Genomic DNA, 22,588 nt, shown 5'->3' with positions numbered 1-22,588 from the left:
ATTCTGCAAGGCAGTGGGTTGTGGTTTTTGTTTTGACTGGAAAGTCTTACCCGGGTTTCCTTGGCTGAGGGAAATAAAGGAGGATTCACGGATTATAATAAACTCCTCATGTTCATTACAGGCTTGGAGGTGGGAGATATCAGTGTTAGGAGGGTCGGAGTCAGTCCTGTCCCACTTTGTGCCCACTGGTGTTAGGGATGGTAGGGCTGCAAATGTGAGCACGCACTTGTCTAAGAACTTCCTCCTCTCTTTTCTTGTTTCTCTTTCCTCTCTCCCTACATCATCTCCTTACTTAGCTGACTTGTTCTTATGCGAACGGGAGCCAGAAAAACCGGAGAGCTCCCAACAAAGCTTCTGCACGGACAGAGCACGGGAGAAAATGGAACTACATTTTGAGGTGCTGCGGAGTTCAACCACTACAGAAGATACCACTTTGAGACGATCCAGCAGCGCCCCTTTGATCAGTGGCTTTGGGTGAGCAGGATTGAGATACTGGAGGAGGCCTGCGGGGGCGGGAAAGGGTGGCAAGAGTTGCAAGAAAGTGACTTACAATAGCATTCCCACTTGACTCATCGTGGTTCTGCAGGTTATCTCCCTTGCTCCTGGTGACCGGAAGATCCCACTCTCAGCCTGGGAGCAGGGGGGAAGGGGGACGAGCTGGCTGGAGGGCAAGGGCACAAATGAAACGGGACGTCCTCTTCTGACAGTTCATCAACATCGAGGACCCAAAAGCAGCAACTGTTTGGTGTGGAGCACGACTTTCTCTACCTTCACCCCATCTCTTACCCACACCATTGAAGAAATTATGTACTCCTCACCCTCGCCTGCAGATCTGTAATGACTGTAATTTTTGTCATTCTCTGCTTTGTCTGCTTTGTCACCTCTGACCTTCACCTTAGCACACTCAGAGTGGGAATGGTTGTCAAGTAAATAAGTTTGGGGCTTTTTTACACCTAGTTTTTATTTGAACAAAAAGTTTAGCTATCACAGAAAATTGATCTAATTTTGTATTCTCAATGACCTATATTGTCCCTACTTACTTCTTGGCAGGTGAAAGTTTTTTTCTTATATGCATAAAACACACACACACACACACACACACACACACATATATATATGGCACATAGACAGATATGCAGTATATTTGTGTTATTAAAATTGTGTGGGAATTCTCGAAAAGGAGCTAATAAGGAGGGAGGAAATGCCTAAAAAGACTCTTTAGAGATCTGATGATGAAAAAAGGTTTAAAAGATTAACTGATGGTTAACTGTATTTCCTGCATATATCCAAAGATCTGGCCTGACTCAAACTTATTTCTTAAAATAGAATTTTAAAGTGAGATCTTGGGTTTCACATCCCAGTATCATAAGTTTTTCTCAATATTGTAAAAATGTCTGGAAAATGCATTCACTGCAAAATTATGAAGTTTGCACCTCACCTTTTGCTTGCATCATCCTACTTGATAGCTGTACTTCACAATGGTTAGATGAGAACTCAAGAGACCAGGTCTACCCTCCTTGTTTAATATATGGTCTAACAGGCCCAGCGATCTCCAAGATGTCATAGTCAGTAATCGATCAATACTAGGAAGCTGTGGCTCCAGACTCCTAAGCTAGTGCTTTGTCCACTACTAATCAATATCTAAACTGATTAATTAAATACATGCAGCTTTCTGGTCTTTTGAGTTAAGGGAGAATATGTTCTAACAAAATGAAAAACAAACTAAGAGTGACCTGAAAATAATACATTACCTTTTAAAATAGGCAGATAGAAAAATAAGGGCTGGGGACACCTCTGCATGTTGTATTGAGAACAAGAACATGCTATAAATTCAGAATTCTACTCTTAAATCCTGTTGTGTGAATAAATGAATTGTTATGGGTGCACTCTGCTAGTAGAAGAAAATGCTTGGAAATGTTCATTTTATTGAAAAGCCCTATGAAATGAAGAAACAAGTCACAAATATGTAGATGATGGAGGATATATATTTGCATGAACATGTGGATCCTATTTAATATATTAAGTGCTGAGGCGGGGGGTGGGGGGCAGCTGACCAGGTCCCTTTTCCCAATCCTCAAAGTTCTGGAAACAAAGAGAGTGATTACAGTTATCCCTTCATACTTTGCTTTGTTCTGCAAAAGATTAGAAATTTTTATTATATTAGAGCATGGTTACAGTGTAGAACCTCATAGCTTAAGATCCTGATGCTGGACGTGAAGTTTTGTACAGAAAGGTGAAGGGCAGTTGCATATTTCTCTAGTAGGAATTAACCCAAAAGATAGACGAGGTCCAGGGACTCTTGTCTATCAAGAAGAAGTAGCATAGGAATGATAGATGACATGCCTGAGGTCAAGGAACTTGTCCAAGTGATCTGAGGGCATATTTTGTCCTGTTGTGACAAGCTTAGGATGTAATCAACAAGAAAAATTTTGAGAATTACACCAAGCCTTAGTTGCATTCATTTTCTTGCCGAGTCTTTTCAGTGGAATATGTCCACTGCTCACTGCACTTTCTTTTAGTTGGCCTCTCATACTCATTGCCTTGCCTCTTTCACAGCTCGCTAAATATTGTTGCATTTCTTTCAAGCACTTTTCTAATTTTGCTTGATGTTAACTATGTATAAAGACTCTCCGTCTGCCTTGGACCAGCGTTTGCAGAATTTGTTGTGTAAATGTCAACTCTTTAATACAAACATCACTATTTCTTAAGTTCCTGTACAGTTTTGTATTCAGCTTGTATTAATAAAAGTATCAATGTCAAAAGTTTTGAACCTCTTGATTCTATCTTTAGCCCCTCGAGGTGGCTGACTTCACTATTGGTGTCAATGATATTATTTAAAGGTATTTTTTTCTTCTACTTCTCTGGCCCTTATTAGGCCCTTATTAGAATTAGAGATTAAGTTCTTGGATTTCTGCCAGTGCCTTCCCTCTTTAAATACTGCTAGTCTGACCCTCAGAGAAGGCAATGGCACCCCACTCCAGTACTCTTGTCTGGAAAATCCCATGGACGGAGGAGCCTGGTGGGCTGCAGTCCATGGGGTCGCTAAGAGTCGGACACGACTGAGCAACTTCCCTTTTACTTTTCAGTTTCACACATTGGAGAAGGAAATGGCAACCCACTCCAGTGTTCTTGCCTGGAGAATCCCAGGGACGGAGGAGCCTGGTGGGCTTCCGTCTGTGGGGTCGCACAGAGTCGGACACGACTGGAGCGACTTAGCAGCAGCAGCAGTCTGACCCTACTTTTAAACTGTTAATGCCTCAGTTCTGTTTGAAAGACAAGCTATTTCCTGGGGGCCAAACTGATTGGTTTTGCAAATAAAGTCTTATTGTAACATAGCTACACCCCTTTGTTTTCTTACTATCTTTGGGCCACTTTCATACTACAGTGGCAGAGTTGAGTAATTGCAGCAAAGATTGTATGGATCACAAAGCCCAAAATATTTACTGTCTGGACCTTTACAGACTTTATCAACCATCTAGATCCCCTGGAGGAGGGCATGGCAACCCACTACAGTATTCTTGCCTGGAGGATTCCATGGACAGAGAAGCTGGTGGGTTACAGTCCATGGTGTCGCAAAGAGATGGACATGGCTAAAGCGAGTGAGCACATGCACACTGGTTTAATAAGCTTGTATTAATACAAACCTGGAAGAAGAATAATGGTCATTAAGAGTTATTGCTTTAGGGATGTAACTGGCATAAATATAGTGCAGTTTAGACAGAACTGCTTACCAATCATTTAAACATTATCTCATTATATTACACGTCAGGCCTCCCTGACTCTCACTATCTCCTGGAGTTTGCTCAAGTTCATGTCCATTGAATTGGTGATGTTATCCAACCATCTCATCCTCTGCTGCTCTCTTCTTTTGCCTTCAATCCTTCCCAGCATCGGGGTCTTTTCAAATGAGTTGTCTCTTTGCATCAGGTGGCCAAAGTATTGGAGCTTCAGCTTCAGCCTCAGTCCTTCCAATGAGTATTCAGGGTTGATTTCTCTTAGGATTGACTGGTTTGATCTCCTTGCTGTTCAAGGAACTCTCAAGAGTCTTCTCCAACACCATAGTTAGAAAGCATCAATTCTTTGACACTCGGCCTTCTTTCTGGTCCAGGTCTCACATCCATACATGACTATTGGAAAGACCATAGCTTTGACTAGATGGACCTTTGTTGGGAAAGTGATGTCTTTGCTTTTTATTATACTGTATAGGTTTGTCATAGCCTTCCTTCCAAGAAGCAAGCATTTTCTAATTTCATGGCTGAAGTCATCATCCACAGTGATTTTGGAGCCCGAGAAGAGAAAATCTGTCAGTGCTTCCACTTTTTCCCCTTCTCTTTGCCATGAAGTAATGGGACCAGATGCCATGATCTTATTTTTTTTTTTTTGAATGTTGAGTTTTAAGTCAGCTTTTTCACTTTTCAGTTATAGTCTTATTAAATAAAATTGGCAGACAAAAATTTAAGGGAGAGTGTAATTGTTAGCCTTAAGAATTATCTCAGCAGAGGGAAGAGATCAGTTGGAAGTTTGGGGTTGACATATACACACTACTATATATAAAATAGATAACTAGTAAGGACTCAATGTATAGCACAGAGAACACTACTCAATACTCTGTAATGCTTATGTGGGAAAAGAATCTAAAATAGAGTGTATACATGTGCATGCATAACTAATTCACCTTGCTGTACACCCGAAACTAACACGACATTATAAATCAACTATATTCCAATAAAATTTTTTTAAAAAAGAATTACCTCCCACATACAAAAGACAGTGGAAATATGCAACCCATTAGTGACCCTCCAACTTCCTAGTGAAAGTGAAAGTGAAGTCACTCAGTCGTACCCAACTCTTTGCCACCCCATGGACTCTAGCCCACCAGGCTCCTCAGTCCATGGGATTCTCCAGGCAAGAACACTGGAGTGGGTTGCCATTTCCTTCTCCAGGGAGTCTTTCCGACCCAGGGATCGAACCCAGGTCTCCCGCATAGCAGGCAGGGGCTTTAACCTCTGAGTCACCAGGGAAGCCCTCCAACTTCCTAGTAGTAACCGCTAAAATATATTCCTGTTCTTGTAGGGGAAAATGACTGGGAAAGGAAGTAAAAATACACATATACACATATCCTCTCATAAATATTGTTACTGCAAATTACTGCACTGCAAAGATGTATCACAAGGCTCCATAAGCTTTTAATAGGGAAAATGAATACTGAGAAGACTTAAATGTATGGTTGAATAAGATCTGTGCTTAGAAGGGAAAGAAAGTGCTAGGGTAATTAAAAGAAGGGAGTTAGAAATGACAGCAGGATTGGTGAGGAATACAGGAAAGTTTCTTGGATGGTACTTAAGATGGGTCCTAACAAATAGATTGATAGGAAGCAGACTGGAAGAAAGGGGGCCAGGTAACTGAACAGCATTTCAAGAACATGAAATAGGTTTGGAAGTAGGCAAGTATAGGTGTATTCCAGAATGCTGGTCAACTCTGCCCGGATCACTGGCTCCCAAATGTTTGCCTACTGACCAGTGCTGATCCCAGGTGACATTCTACCAAATCCATGGTTTTAAAAAGTTAAATACAGCATACTTTCCTGGGCATTACTGTATTTTACTCAGATTGTCAGTCCTGCTTTTTTAAAAAATAACAAAATGCCCTTTTATAAATGAAATGATGGTAGTTGATGAGTTTTTTTTTTTAATGACCTTACTTGGCAAGAGAAAATGCAACTGCATGTTTGTGTCAAGATTTTGTTTTGAAATTTTCCTAGTCTATGAAATCCAAAAGTCTGTGGAGCTAAATTGTGGAGGGCTTTGAAAGTTATAGTGTGTGTGCCAAGTTGCTCAGTCATGTCCAACTCTTTTGTGAACTTATAGGCTGTAGCCTGCCAGGCTCCATCTATCAATGGGGATTCTCCAGGCAAGAATACTGGAGTGGGTTGCCATGCCCTTCTCCAGGGGCTCTTCCCAACCCGGGGATTGAACCCAGGTCTCCCACATTGCAGGCAGATTCTTAACCATCTGAGCCACCAGGGAAGTCCAAAAGTTATAGTAAGGAATGTAACTGAATTCAGCAGGCAATGAAGAGAATCACTGAAAGTGGTAAGCAGGAGAGCAAGCTGATTGCAGTAGAAAAGAACAGAGGTGAGCTGACCAATTAGACTATTAGAGTCGGTGGAAAAGTAAGAGTACTTTGAATTGGTTTTTAGCAAGGAACCTGGAAAGCATGATGGACATGAAAAATTATGGGTAAAACCTAAAAGAACTGGCACTGAATTGGATATAGGGGGTGGAAAAGAACATGTTAAAGATAGTTTTTTATTATCATTAGGGAAACCTGGATGAAAGGTACACAAAAACCCTCTATATTCTTTTTGCAATTTCTTGTGAGTCTTAGTTTCAAAATAAAAAAAGTTATAACAATATACTACTATATTTAAAGTAGGCAACCAACAAGGACTTACTGTATAGCATAGGGAACTCTCATCAATATACTATAATAACCTAAATGAGAAAGAATTTGTAAAAAAGATATATATGTATGTATAACTGAATCAGTTTGCTGTATATCTGAAACTAACACATTCTAAACCAACTAGAGTCCAATATAAAGTAAGAATGTTTCTAAAGTTATAGCAAAATGAAAACATAAATAGGAAAAGATTTCTTCAGGGTCCCAAGCTCAAATCAGGTCAAGGCTGGCTAAGTAGGCACTTTCAAAGTTGATGGAACTAGGAACGTCTTCAGCAGGCAGTGGTTGTTCAGCTCAGTACATTGTTGCCATGGGGGAATGTGACCCAGTGTGGCAAAATCTTGCAAAATTTCAATAGAAGCCAGAAACCTGGAATCCAAATTCTTTATGTGAAATCTCCATAGTTGTTCCAAGTGTGCACAGCTAATTAAAAAACATTTTTAACACTGGGTAGGCCAAATGACGGAAAAGGCAATGGCACCCCACTCCAGTACTCTTGCCTGGAAAATTCCATGGACAGAGGAGCCTAGTAGGCTGCAGTCCATGGGGTCGCTAAGAGTCAGACACGACTGAGCGAATTCACTTTCAATTTTCACTTTCATGCATTGGAGAAGGAAATGGCAACCCACTCCAGTGTTCTTGCCTGGAGAATCCCAGGGACAGGGGAGCCTGGTGGGCTACTGTCTATGGGGTCACACAGAGTCGGACACGACTGAAGTGACTTAGCAGCAGCAGCAGGCCAAATGAAACATATCTGAAAAGCTCAGTTCTATTGACCCTGCTAGTGGCTATCCCTCTCATTCATGTGAAAGTTTGAGAGTCCAGAGGAAATTGCTACTAGCACATAATAGCTTCAATCACAAATTTAAATTGGTTACAGGTTTACACAGAAAATTATGTATCGCTAAGGCCACAATAATTTAAACTTATTCTTGGTAGCATGATTAGAGGTAAAATGGCATGCTTGAGAATTCCTTACCTTACATGGACACTTGTTTAGGTTCAGTCAACTAAGGATTTGTGTGTGTGTGTGTGTGTGTGTGTGCATGCATATTTTATTTTCTACATCTGCACAGCTGTCTCCACGAAGAAGATATTTACATCAATGGCAATGTTGTTTAAGAATTTGAAATCTTATTTCTTTAGAAAAATTTTTGTAATGGATTTTAAATGACAAATATTTTCCTTTTCTTCTTAGTGATAATTCACAAGTGATACAATCTGATTCAATAAGAACTCGAAGAAACAGTGCAACATGTATAATACAACACAGTCTGGTAAGAAAATGCTTATAGATGTGTGCTATTGTTGTTAACCAGTGGTTCTCAAACTTGAGTGTGAATCTGGAAGGCTTGTAAGAACAAATTACTGGCCCTCAACCCCAGAGTTTATGATTCAGGAGTTTTGGGGTGGGGCCTGAGAATTTGCATTTCTAAACAGGTTTCCACTTTGAGAAACATTGTTCTAAACATTAGTGAAGGAAAAATAATCACACTGACTGCAGTTATGATAAGTGCAGCTGCTGCAGCTGCAGGAGAACGAACATTTAAATCCCACATGGATTTCACATTGAGGTTTGTTTTTATATATAAAACCATCTGGCTTCCAATTTTTAAGAGAACAATCTGATTTTGAGGGGGAAATTTGTAAGTTCTCCAAGGGTAATTTTCAAGCTTATAGTTTGACTTTATCTCATATTTATCTTGAATTGAAAATATAGTTTGTTTTTCATGGTATTATAATGCCATCTCTAAATGATAACTCATCTACTAATTATCCTGTAAACATAGGAAATATGCTTGTACCTCAGTAAGCCAAAGTGAATAAATGTTTCACTCTAGGAATCATTTTGTTGAGGTGAAATTCATATAGCACATAGTTATTTTAAAGTTACAATTCATGGGCATTTGGTGAATTCACAATGTTATTCAACCACCACCTCTCTCTTGTCTCAAAAAGCACACATCCTTGTCTTATCCCTGATATAAGTGGAAAGTTTTCACTGTTTCATCATTGAGTATGATATTAGCTGAAGGTTTGGGTAAATGCCCTTTTTCATGTTAGGGAAATTCCTTTCTTCTACTGCTTGCTGAGTCTTTTTATCATCAAAGGATGTTGAATTGTTTCAGAGGCTTTTTCTGCATCTATTCAGATGATCATGTTGTTTTTTCCTCTCCTTTCTGTTAATATGATTTACTAATTTGGCTTTCTTTTGTTGAACCACCTTTGAATTCCTAGGATAGATCCCACTTAGTCTTGGTGTATAATCCTTTTAATGTACTATGGGATTTGGTTTGCTATTATTTTGTTGAGAATTTTTCCATTTACAGTCATAAGGGATATTGGTCCATAGTTTTCTTGTAATATCTTTGCTGACTTTGGTATTGGGGTAATGCTGCTTTATAGAAGGTGTTAGGGAATGTTCCTCCTCTTATATTTTTGGCAGAGTTTTATTAAGATTGGTGTTGATTCTTTAAATGTTTGATAGAATTCACCAGTGAAGCCATCTGGCTGTAGACTTTTTTTTTGGGGGGGGAAGTTTTGGAAACAGATTCTCTCTCTTTACTTGTTAACAGGTCTGTTGAGATTTTATACTTCCTCTTGAGTTAGTTTGGTAATTTGTGTTTTTAGAAATTTGTCCATTTCATTTATATTATCTGCTTTGTTGATTACAGCTATTCATATATTTCTCTTATATAATTTAATATGATAGAAGCTATAGAACATTTTAATGGAATGCTATAGCTTGGATTCTATTTTAAAATATTGCTTTCTAATCTTAAAACTGAGCACTTTCCTTTTTATAAAATGATATTCAACATTATTACCACAAATGCAATAATAGTATATTGGGGGAAAATTAGAACTGCTCTTTAAACAAAGCTTTCTTCCTCTATCCATTCTAGCTAGAGTGAAAGTAAAGATGAAATAGTGATAAATGACGTTGGAGATGTAAACTTGTGAAAAATCTTGTAGGGCCTTAAAAGTCATTTTAAAGATTTTGCACTTTGGGAATTGCCTCGCAGTTCAGTGGTTAGGATTTTACCGCCAGGGCCTGAAATCAAACCCTGGTTAGGGAAACTAAGGTCCCATAAGCCATGCAGTACAGCCAAAAAAAAAAAAAAAAAAAAAAAGGAAAGATTTTCCACTTTATCCTATTTTCAATGGAAACTCATTGAAGAATTCTAAGTCTGTGATTGACCAAATCACAGACCAATCTAAGTCTGTGATCAAATTTGCACTTTTAAAAGATTACCCTGGCTTCAGAGTAGCAAGTAGATTGAAAGAGGACAAAAGTAGATGCAAGAAGATCAGATGGGCAACTGTAGTAACTCTGGCAAACAGCTGATAGTAACTTGGACAAATGTGGTGACAGTGGGAAGATCCATGAGATATTTGAAAAGTAGGATCAGTTGGTGATAGATTCGATGGAGAGTGGGACACAATGGAGGCAGAGATGATTACTAGCTCTCTGACTTGAGCAACTGATGGGATAGTGGTACCAAGGAGAAATGGAACATTGGCAGAAGAGTAGATTTAGAAGGGAAGATGAGTTTAGTTTTGGACTTGTTAAGAATGAGGTTCTCTGATATCTTCAAGTGGAAATGTTATATATACAAGTTTGAAGCTTGGGATAGAGATCTGGGCTAGAGATACATTTAGGATCATTAATAAATCATTATTTGAAGCTATGGGAATGAATGAAATGACCTGCAGACAGAGTATAAGAGAAGAAGAGGAATAGGAAAAAGCTTTAAAAATCAATCTCAGAAAGTTCAGTTCATTTCAGTTCAGTTCAGTCGCTCAGTCTGACTCTTTGCGACCCCATGGACTACAGCACACCAGGCGTTCCTGTCCATCACCAACTCCCGGAGTTTACTCAAACTCATGTCCATCGAGTCGTTGATGCCATCCTACTACCTCTCCTCTGTCGTCCCCTTCTCCCACCTTCAATCTTTACCAGCATCAGGGTCTTTTCAAATGAGTCAGTTCTTTGCATCAGGGGGCCAAAGTATTGGAGTTTCAGCTTCAGCATCAGTCCTTCCAATGAATATTCAGGACTGATTTCCTTTAGGATGGACTGGTTGGATCTCTTTGCAGTCCAAGGGGCTCTCAAGAGTCTTCTCCATCACCATAGTTCAAAAGCATCAGTTTTTTGGCGCTCAGCTTTCTTTATAGTCCAACTCTCACATCCATACATGACTACTGGAAAAACCATAGCCTTGCCTAGATGGACCTTTGTTGGCAAAGGAATGTCTCTGCTTTTTAATATGCTGTCTAGGTTTGTCATAACTTTCCTTCCAAGGAGTAAGCATCTTTTAATTTCATGGCTGCAATCACCATCTGCAAGATTTTGGAACCCCCCAAAATAGAGTCTGTCCCTGTTTCCACTGTCTCTCCATCTATTTGCCATGAAGTGACGGGACCAGATGCCATGATCTTAGTGTTCTGAATGTTGAGCTTTAAGCCAGCTTTTTCACTCTCCTCTTTCACTTTCATCAAGAGGCTCTTTAGTTCTTCTTTGCTTTCTTCCATAAGGGTGGTGTCATCTGCGTATCTGAGGTTATTGATATTTCTCCTGGCAATCTTTATTCCAGCTTGTGCTTCATCCAGCCCAGCATTTCTCATGATGTACTCTGCATATAATTTAAATAAGCAGGGTGACAATATACAGCCTAGATGTACTTCTTTCCTGATTTGGAACCAGTCTGTTGTCCCATGTCCAGTTCTAACTGTTGCTTCCTGATCTGCATACAGATTTCTCAAGAGTTAAGTCAGGTGGTCTGGTATTCCCATCTCTTTAAGAATTTTCCACAGTTTGTTGTCATCCACAGTCAAAGGTTTTGGCATAGTCAATAAAGCAGAAATAGATGTTTTTCTGGAACTCTGTTGCTTTTTTGACAATCTCAGAAAAGGCTCCACCAAATAAGACTGTGATGGAATGGTCAGAGAGATGGGAGTAGACTCAGGAGAGAGTAGTACCATTAAAGACCACAGAAAACAAAAGTGGTTAAACATGATAAAGTCTGAAAGGTGTCTTTTGAGTTACCAAAATGGAGCTTATCATGAACTTTTATTTGAAAGAAAGTGCAGTGGAGAAAAGGGTAGAAGAAGCCAGAATGGATTGGGTTAAAATATGACTGAGAGGCAAGGACCTATAAATGGCGCTATACATATGAACTTGATTATCTGGGGACAGATTATCCTTTCTGCACCTTAATTTCCTCATCTGTAAAATGGGAATATAATACTATCTGCCTCATAAGTTTGTTGTGATTATATCAATCAGTGTAAAACACTTGGCACAGCAATGATACCTACTAAAAGTGAAAGTTGTCCAACTCTTTGCCACCCCATGGACTGTAGCCCACCAGGCTCCTCTATCCGTGGAATTCTAAAGGCAAGAATACTGCTAAATGCTCATTAAATATGTTTTTTTTATTAGTAATAGTACCTATGTAGAGAAACTAGGTACCTGGCATTTTTTAAATGCATAATTTTCCTTAGGATGTCTAGGCTCTTAATTCCCATAAGGTTCACCTTAATATCTTGCATATTTAAAATAAACCATCTTGTACAATGGATTGGGTTTGGCAGAACTGAAGTCATTTTAACTTATTTGATGATGAAAATTTCAAGGCTTATTGGTTTAGCTTGCTGTAACAACGTTATGCATATGCTTTTATTTTATTCCAAGTATTACCTCATTATAAGATTTATGAAGATATATATTTGCCTTCACTATAGATAGGCTGAATTATCTAGGAGAATGAAATTATAATTAGAATGCTTTGGGCAAAAGCAACAAAATTCAACTAGAAGTGACTTAAACAATAAGGGACCTTCATTATATCAAATAACAAGAAGTTTTGTGAAAGGAGGTTCCAGGGTTGGTTACTTCAGTGGCTCAGTGATGTCATCAGAGGCCCAGGTTTCTTCCATCTTTCCACTCTACCATTCTGAGCAGCCTCACTCACCTTTGTACCTACTATTTAAACCCAGGGTTCAGAATCACGTGTATAACATGATCTTCTATATATTTACAGATGTCAAGAAGGCTATATATCAATCTATTATTAGTAGTTATCTCTGGAGCATGGAATTGTGGGAAAATTTTTACTTCTGCCTTATGTATTTCTATGCTATTTGAATGTTTTTCACAGAGCATCAACAATAGAGATGTTTTCATTTCTAGCTAATATATCACATTGCAAAATAGAAAAATCATTCCTAATACAAATATTGTTTTGAAAATATAATGGTACCTTGCTATCCATGGGGAGGGGAGGTTGATTCCATAATGCAGATAATACCAAAATCTGAATATGTTCCAGTCCCATAGCCTGCCCTCCATATCCAAGGGTTTGAATGCTCAGATTCAACCAGCCACAGGTTGTGTAATGTTTGCAATTTGTGATTGTTTGAACCCATGGGTGGGAACCCTCAGGGCCAGCTGTATATTTATTGAAAAAAAATCCATGTATAAATCGACGTGTGCAGTTCAAACCCATGTTGTTCAAGGGTCAACTGTACTTAAAAAGTGTTACTGAATGTGTGAAACTTAAGTTTAAGGATCAAGTCTCATACTAGACTGTCCCTAAATTTGGTGCTGCAGGAATCTAGAGTATTCAAATTCCTAGAGACAGAGATTGGAATAGTGTTTGCCAGGGGCTTGAGGGCGGTGTTCTTTCATGGGTCTATAGAGTTTCGTGTTTGCAAGATGAAAAGGATTCTAGAGATTGGTTACATAACAACACAAATGTACTTATTTAACAGTACTAATTGTACTGAACAGTACAATTAAAAAATGGTAAATGTAAGATGGTAAATTTTATGTGTATTTTACCACAATTAAAAAAATTTAACTGGCACTGATTTTAATGTATTAAAATGTAGGCAGAACAGTGTTTTAGAAAAATATGTGGTGATTGAGGGCATTTATAATTATCTCTCTCTCTAGTTGCTAAGTCGTGTCTGACTCTTGTGACCCGATGTACTGTAGCCTGCCAGGCTCCTCTGTCCATGGGATTCTCCAGGCAAGAATATTGGACTGGGTTGCCATTTTCTTCTCCAGGGGATCTTCCCAACCCAGGAATCGAACCCAGGCCTCCTGCATTGCAGGCAGATTCTCTACTGACTGAGCTATAAAGGAAGCTGTGAACTATAAAGAATTATGGGTGCCATTTAACACACAAATAGAGATGTATATGTACAAATCTTGTAAAAATCTGCTATCTCACAATTATTTTCTTAATTAAGCTCAAATTTTTCTTTACCACTGTTAGGAAATCACTCCACCCCACCCCACTTTTTCTTTTCTTGGCCACACTACACAGCTTGCAGGATCTTAGTTCCCTGATCAGGGATCAAACCTGTGCCCCCTGCGTTGGGAGCATGGAATCTTAAACACTGGACCACCAGGGAAGTCACACTCCACCCCACTTCTGATGAGCAGTAATGGAGGTCCTCTTCTGCTTATGGAGACTGTGTCTTCCCACGAATTACCCCTTTGCTGTATCCCCTGAATCCTCTGAGGTTGGCATGCCTGTTTCCAACTCTTCCACTAGGAATTCTCTTCCTGGAAACTGTTGAACTTGGTGCAGCTCTGTCTTCTCCATCTCCACCTCCCCCTACTCCAGCAGAAGCAGGAAAAGTTTTTCATCTTCCTGTCGGGAACAGTTGGACTTTACTTGAGCAAATTTGTCTGCTTTAATTTGATGGCTACGAACATTTCTTTACCTGATTTAGCTTTGATCTACACATTGGCAACTATGAACTCTAAATCTAATTTATGGCCCACCTGGTTGTGAGTGTGTAATACATTCCTTATTCTGCTTTATGCTCTGTTCTTCTAGCCTACATTCAGTTCATGTTCAGTATCTTCATAACCCGTTTTAAATTGTTTGGAGAACTAGGCAGAGGCATTCATAAACATAGCATATAACCCTTGTTCAGGATTTTCTAAGTGCTTTATCTCTAGTAACTCTAGTAAGAATAAGGTAAAATTAGCAAACCTAGGAAAGTTAAGCATTTTTAAAATTTAATGTCTTTACAATGTTAGTTTTCTGTTTCTCTTAAATGGAACTAAATATGATGTTTCTTCCTGTCTTAATTCCTTCACTAGAGATAACACTTGGGAATCAGCTTCACCCAGCACCCTCCCAGGCCTCTGCTCCCACTCCTACCCTCCCTGCCCTGTAACACCATTCCTGGTGCTGATACACTTGCTTCCTCCCAAGGACTTTTCCCCCCTGAAGTGTGAGATAATGACACAATGGGAAATTTACTAATACACGAAAGATACCAGTGACATTTATTGATATCTCAGGAAACTATTTCTATTTTAAAACTTAGTTTCTTATAGAAAAATTACCTGAAGCAACTCCCTTGCATATACTACCTATAGTACTTAACCTTTGGGAGAATTCTCTTCTAAATGCCTTTTCTACAATTAATTTTCCAAGTTATTACTAAAAGACCAACCAAGTCCAATATATGATTCATATTTTGTTCAATTTAAAAGTTTTATTGTGGCTTATAAATATCTAGCTCAGCTCAGTTTCAAACCCTACCTCCACATTTCACACTGTATCCTTATTGATGTCATCAATTTCAGTCAGGCAGTCTTCTCAGGATTTCCTGGATAAAGTTTTTCCCATTAGGAAATTCTGAGCCTTTGCCTGAAGCTAAACTGATTCCTTCCTGTCTTTTCAATTCAGTTCAGTCGTGTCCAACTCTTTGCAATCCCATGGACTGCAGCATGCCAGGCTTCCCCGTCCATCACCAATCCCCGGAGCTTGCTCAAACTCATGTCCATTGAGTCAGTGATGCCATCCAACCATCTCATCCTCTGTTGTCCCCTTCTCCTCCTGCCTTCAATCTTTCCCAGCATCAGGGTCTTTTCAAATGAGTCAGTTCTTCACATCAGGTGGCCAAAGTATTGGAGCTTCAGCATCAGTCCTTCCAATGCATATTCAGGACTGATTTCCTTTAGGACTGACTGATTTGATCTTCTTGCAGTCCAAGGGACTCTTAAGAATCTTCTCCAACACCACAGTTCAAAAGCATCAATTCTTCAGCACTCAGCTTCCCTTATGGTCCAACTCTCACATCCATACATGACTACTGGAAAAACCGTAGCTTTAACTAGATGGACCTTTGTCAGCAAACTAATGTCTCTGCTTTTTAATATGCTGTCTAGGTTTGTCATGGGCTTCCCTGATAGCTCAGTTGGTAAAGAATCTGCCTGCAATGCAGGAGACCCCAGTTCAATTCCTGGGTTGGGAAGATCCCCTGGAGAAGGGATAGGTTACCCATTCCAGTATTCTTGGGCTTCCCTGGTGGCTTGACTGGTAAAGAATTCGCCTGCAATGCGGGAAACCTGGGTTCAATCCCTGGGTTGGAAAGATCCCCTGGAGTAGGGAAAGGCTACCCACTTCAGTATTTTGCCTAGAAAATTCCATGGACTGTATAGCTCATGGGGTCGCAAAGAGTCAGACACAACTGAGCGACTTTCACTTCACAGGTTTGTCATAACTTTCCTCTCAAGGAGCAAGCATCTTTTAATTTCATGGCTGCAGTCACCATCTGCAGTGATTTTGGAGCCCCAGAAAATACAGTCTGACACTGTTTCCTTTGCTTCCTCATCTATTTCCCATGAAGTGATGGGACCAGATGCCATGATCTTAGTTTTCTGAATGTTGAGCTTTAAGCCAGCTTTTTCACTCTCCTCTTTCACTTTCATCAAGAGGCTCTTTAGTTCCTCTTTGCTGTTTGCCATAAGGATGGTGTCATCTGCATATCTGAGGTTATTGATATTTTTCCCGGCAATCTTGATTCTAACTTGTGTTTCATCCAGCCTGGCATTTCACACGATGTACCCTGCATGTAAGTTAAATAAGCAAGGTGACAATATATAGCCTTGATGTACTCCTTTAGATATCAGTTAAAAATAATCACTTCCAGGAAGTCTTTCATAATTAGAAGAGTTTGCCACACCATGCAATTCTCTTCTTTTGTTTTGTTTTCAATAGCAATCATTTATAATTTAGATTAAGCACCATCTTGTACATAGAATGCATTATATATTTAAGTTCAAGCAATCATGTCTTTTCAATTAGATTGTAAACCTTATAAACCTAGTGTTGTACCTTCTATATTGTGAACTTTCTGGGCATTTGAATGATGATGATATGAGCATCATTAGCATGAATTAAACTTGTTAAAATTCTGCTTGTTTAAAGATATGTATGTGTGTGGAAATAAATATGAGAACTTTTTAAAGGTAAAACTATTTTTTTTAAGATTTGGTGTGTGTTACTGCACAACTTCTCAATGATTAATGCTAATAGTGGGGCACATTGGGAGAGAATATCCAAAACTCTTTATTGGATAAATCACAGTGTTTTCTACTTGCTTTGGAAAATAGATTGACTTTTATAATATCCCTTAAGAGTTGGCATACAGTTTAAAAAAAGAAAACTTTTATTTGGTTGCATCAGGTTGTGACACATGGGATCTCTCATCACAGTCCATGGAAAAATGCACAGACTCTCTAATTGTGGCATGCAGGCTCCAAAGAGGCATGTGGGATCTTAGTTCTCCAACCAGGGATTGAACCCATGTCCTCCTGCATTACAAGGAAGATTCTCAACCACTGGATCAACAAGGAAATCCTGGGCATACAATTTTTTAAAAATTAGTAGTAATATCTAATGTTGGAGAAGTACAAGGAAATCAAGATTTTCATAACACTGCTGGAAAGTGAATTTGTATGAGCTGTCTGGAGGGTAGTTCAGCAATGGGTATCAACAGCCTTGTGATCCAGAAATTCCAATTCTATGAATTTATCCTAAAGAATTCATTAAGGATACATGTAAAGATTAGCTTAAAGGTTGTTATCATAGCATTATTTATATGTGGCAACAGTATGAATGTCCTGCAGCAGGGAATAGATTAAATAAATGACCTTCCTTATCTGTGTTTCAGTCCCAGTTCTAGCAATTATTAGCTGTATTACTAGGCAAGTTGCTTAACTTCTTTGGCCTTCAGTTTTCTAAATTTAAAATGGTGACAATAGGGAATTCCCTGACAGTCCAGTGGATAGAACTCTGTGATTCCTCTGTAGGGGGCATAGGTTCAATCCCTGGTCAGGGAACTAAGATCCTACAAGCCACAGAGTGCAGCCAATAAAAAATGGGGACAGTGGAACAATAATAATATCTATATCATGGAGTTGCAAGAATTGAGTGATCTAAGTTATGTCTGGCACATAAATAGGTACTTCTTATTATGGTATTTCTATAATAATGGTGTTGCAGGTGAATTTTAACATGGGAAGCCTTTAAAAATGGTGTTGCAGGTAAATTTTAACATAGAAAGGTACTTGGAATATATTTCGGTTTTTTTTTTTTCTCTGTAACTTTTTTTTTTCTCATTTATTTTTATTAGTTGGAGGCTAATTACTTTACAATATTGAAGTGGGTTTTGTCATACATTGACATGAATCAGCCATGGTTTTGTTTTGCTTCTGTTTACCATACAGTACAAAAAAGGCAAACAAAGTGTTTTATATCTAGATTTTACTTCTAACTCCTTTGAATGTTCATTTCTTTGACTAAAAAGAGAGACTTGCTTGGAAAACCAGGACTGCTTAGGCAGGGTGGGGGAAAAGACAGTGCTAATGTCATCCTCACAGGGATGGGCACAAACTGATTTTGTAGAACTGTCCGTTGGAAGCACAGACGGCCCACTTCTGGACACTTGCGCCATGTCAGGCGTCACCCCTACAACCCAGGCAAGGCAACACTTCCTGGCAGTCACTCTTGCTGTCCTGAATGTTGTAGTACAGGGCCCCACAGCACTTTCCCTTAAATTCAGACCCAGTTTTTAATGTGTCCCCTTCCTTCACTGCAGGATACCATGGTTCTAATTAGGACCTTATCATGAGCTCCCTTGCCCTTCGTGGAGTGGTACAGTCAGTCAGCAAAACACAGAGGCTTCTTGTTCTAAATATACCGGACCAGATTCAGGAAAGCGTTTTCCTTTGACCTCCTTCTTGATTGTAAGGGCTATAGCTCTTGTACCTTTCAAATACTTTCTGGAGGTGACACTTGATGCTGATCTACTTGGCGACATCAGTTCCTTTCCTCCTCATTCCAGCATTATAAAGATCTCAGTTATCTTGGGCCAGTCAGTTCATAGTCAATGATAGAGCCATCCTCTGCTCTTCTACCCTTTTCAAGGGCAACAGTCAGTTTGCAGAAGTTGCCAGATGTATCAGAAATAATGTCATTCTCCAGATCAGTCTTGTACATTTCCTTGTAGACTTTTTATTTGCTGTAGCTCCTGGTTGATCCTTGAGGAGGTGATTTCAATGAGAGTTTTCATCAGTCACCAGCCCCTTCACAGAGCAGCCATTCAGCTTGGAATCCTTGTACTGAGCAGGTGTTTTCAGAAGGCCCTAAATCACCTTCTCCAGGTGGCTGGACAAGTCTGACTTCAGTGCTGACATAAGTCCCTTTTCGGTCCTTCTCTGACAGGCAAAAGTAATATTATGCCTCTGTTCTTTGCTGTAGATGGTCAAATTGTTGACGATGATGACTTCAACCACATCTTTAGTCCTGATGGCCATTTCAGTGTTCAAAACATCCCACTCAACATCAAAGTTGGTATATGCTTTGACTAACATGTATGCATTTGAGGGTGTATAGTGGTCACCTTGGGAGAAGGCGATGGCACCCCACTCCAGTATTCTTGCCCGGAAAATCCCATGGATGGAGGAGCCTGGTAGGCTGCAGTCCATGGGGTCGCTAAGAGTCAGACATGACTGAGCAACTTCACTTTCACTTTTCACTTTCATGCATTGGAGAAGGAAATGGCACCCCACTCCAGTGTTCTTGCCTGGAGAATCCCAGGGATGGGGGAACCTGGTGGACTGCCGTCTATGGGGTCGCACAGAGTTGGACACGACTGAAGCAACTTAGCAGCAGCAGCAGCAGCAGTGGTCACCTTCTAAACTGCACTTGCACAGAATTTAATGAACAGTAGACATTTTGATAGAACCTGGACCGGGAGCTAAGAGCTCAGGTGCTCCAGATGCAGAGCTGGCATGTGTTATTAGAAAAAACAAAAAAACTCAAACTGGAAAAATAAACACTGAAATATTTACTATGGTCATTTCTGGATAGTGGGTGATGCTTTTTTCCTTATTAATTATGTTTTATACTGAGCATGTATTGATTGTTTCATAATGAGAAAAAGTGAGTTAATTTCTGTTGAAAAAAATTAAAGATCAGGATTAATAGGTTGTGAATCTGCTTAGTATGTATGATGCTGTAATGATGGATTTGTGTTGCCATACATTTATCTGAACCCATGGTGTGTAACACCGAGAGTGAACTCTAATATAAGTTATGAACTTCGGTTGATGATGTGTTTCCTCCACCTTCTAGAAAATAATAAGAAAAAAACTGATTTCAGAACTATCTTAAGCAAAATATAATTGGTGAGGTAGGGCAGGAGGAGAAGGGGGTGACAGAAGATGAGATGGGTGGATGGCATCCTCGAGTTAATAGATATGAGTTTGAGCAAGCTCTGGGAGTTGGCGATGGACAGGGAAGCCTGGCATGCTGCAGTCCATGGGGTCGCAAAGAGTTGGACACAACTGAGTGATTGAACAAATCTCCTTTAAAGTCATATGATAAATTTTAAAACCTAATAAAAATTCAGACTATTTGCTTCAAAAGAACACTTGTTTATCCAACACACATTTTCTGAGCACTCATTCTTTCCCCCCACCCCACCAGCAACCAGCTCCTCTTACTGCCTTTCTTGGCCACTATCTATCTATAGTTTCAGTTGGAATCCTCAGGCCAATCTTTAGTTCCTTTTACTTTCTTATCATTTCTCCAATCTGCCTCCTTATCTTTATCCCTCCCTGTTTCGGTCAAACCCTTGTCATCTTTTGCCTGGTCCATGACCCTGCTTCTAGTCCCTCTTCCCTCCACCCTCAATTTGTTCTGCATTCACTGCTAGGGTTGCCTTTCTAAAACAGATATGATCTTCTTGTCTAAAATACCCTTGAGGTTTAAGAACTCAGACCTATTCTTTAGGTTTCCTATTGGGCTCAAAGGCTAAAGTCCAAAAGCAACAACCTGGTTTCAACCAAATTTCTCCCTCATGCCCTACCATATGCCAAGTTTCAGTCACCCTGAGCCTCTCTGTTCCCCAAACATGCCTCTCTGCCTGAGCATCTCTTTCCACTCCCAGAAATGGCCTCCTTTCTCTTCTCTATCTAATGAATTCCTGCTCTCTTCTGTGACGCCAGCTCCAACACCCTAGGCAGAATTATTTTCTTTGTCCTTTGAACTCCTACGAATCCTAACTTGTCCTGGCACTTACCTGTGGCCTAGTTCTCCCAACCTGGACTTTGAATTTCTCAAAGTCAGGAAAATGTCATATTTATCTTTGGATCCTCAGGGCCTACCTAGCACAGGGCTTTCGCATAAGGTAGGTGCTCATTAAACATGTTTAAATGCACAATTCAATGTGATCTTCAGATATAATGTGAATGTAAAATATGTTATATTCATTATCTAGCATCATCTAGCATTTCAAGAGCCAATCAGGCTACAGATGGAATGGATAAATGAATTCTAAACATAATTCTCAAGCCTTATTTTCACACAGCTTTACATCTCTCTATTCTTTCATCTCCCTTTTGTATGGTTCTTCATAAGCTTTGAGAAAAGTCCATAAAGGAGAAAATAGTCCTGCAAAAGACAAAGGGCCAATTCCAGCAGTCTCCAAACTTTTTGGTACCAGGAACAGATTTTGTGGAAGACAGTTTTTCCATGGACATGGGTGGGGGTGATGGAGTGGGGTGTGAATGGTTCAGGCTGTAATGCAAGAGATGGGGAGCAGAAGATGAAGCTTCACTCACACACCTCCTGCTGCGCAGCCCACTTCCTAAAAGGCTACAGACCACTATCGGTTGGGGACCCCTTGCCTAGACAAGTATCCGACCAAGCAAGAGTAAAATGTGCTGAATTCCTTGCCCTTAGTCATTCTTTATTATCAAAGTTCAGTTTCCCCAGCTAGATCCCAAGATGTTTGGAGTTATTTTGTCTGTTTCTTTAGTATGCTTATTAAATTGTTCTTGTTGCTGTTTAGTTGCTAAGTCATGTCTGACTCTTGGGATTCCCTGGTGGCTTAGCAGGTAAAGAATTGCCTGCAAAGCAGGAGATGCAGCAGATGTGGGTTCAACCCCTGGGTTGGGAAGATCCCCTGGAGGAGGGCATGGAAACCCATTCCAGTATTCTTGCCTGGAGAATCCCATGGACAGAGGAGCCTGGCAGGCTTTAAGAATACTGGAGTGGGTTGTCATTTCCTTCTGCAAGGGATCTTCCCGACTCAGGGATCAAACCTGTGTCTCCTGCATTGCAGGTGGATTCTTCACCACTGAGCCACCAGGGAAGCTCATGCTTATTAAATTAGTTACTGATTTAATGACCATTTCAATTTTTTCTGGGTAATGCCTATCACTAAGTTTTGATAATGCGCTAAAACTGGCAAGGAAAAATGAAGTGATTTTAAGATCTTTGAGCCTCGAGAAGGGAAAGTTAGAGATAAAATGTTCTATTGATGTTCTTCTGCCCTGTATTTATGTTAATGGTTATTTTGTTCTGTTATGATATATAGAGATTTTCAATTAGTATAATTTTCAGACAAGATTCAATTGGACTTTTTATTTTTAAAAACTTTAAATTTAGTTAGTGCTGTTGATAGCCTGCATCAGGCACTCAAGAAATACTTTAGGCCATTCAATACTGACTTAATGTTTAGAAATAATCAGAAACATTAAAGAAAACTTGACTTTTATCTTTTAAATTTCAGTTTGTGCCATCTTCTCCCAGTCATGCTTCCGTCAGTCAACCTCCATCAAATCAAACAGGTAGGAAGTTTTGAAAAACTGGCAGCTGTTCATTAAAAAAAAGTAAATTTTGTTTTTCTTTTAAAAATACCTATGGTCAAATAATTCTAAGTGAGGTCACAAGTAATTAAATTTTTAATACCAGGAATGGTTTCTTTAAAAAAAGCAAAAACATCAAAATCCAAAACAACT

At 39.5% G+C, this 22,588-nt stretch overlaps 1 protein-coding gene across 1 annotated transcript in view; it reads left to right on the top strand.

Moving 5' to 3' along the window:
• Positions 1-22,588, top strand: part of LOC136154675 (PABIR family member 1-like) — a 58,638-nt gene that overhangs the window by 103 nt on the left and 35,947 nt on the right. The window contains 5 exon segments of the mRNA XM_065916861.1: positions 297-474; positions 7,661-7,739; positions 19,041-19,133; positions 22,360-22,398; positions 22,400-22,417. Of these exon segments, the coding sequence (XP_065772933.1) occupies positions 297-474; positions 7,661-7,739; positions 19,041-19,133; positions 22,360-22,398; positions 22,400-22,417 (407 nt within the window).

The sequence above is a fragment of the Muntiacus reevesi genome, chromosome X (assembly GCF_963930625.1).
Source record: "Muntiacus reevesi chromosome X, mMunRee1.1, whole genome shotgun sequence".
In the NCBI taxonomy this organism is placed as follows: Eukaryota; Metazoa; Chordata; class Mammalia; order Artiodactyla; family Cervidae; genus Muntiacus; species Muntiacus reevesi.
Note: the sequence above shows the minus strand (reverse complement) of the source record. Positions and strands in the feature narration are given on the sequence as shown.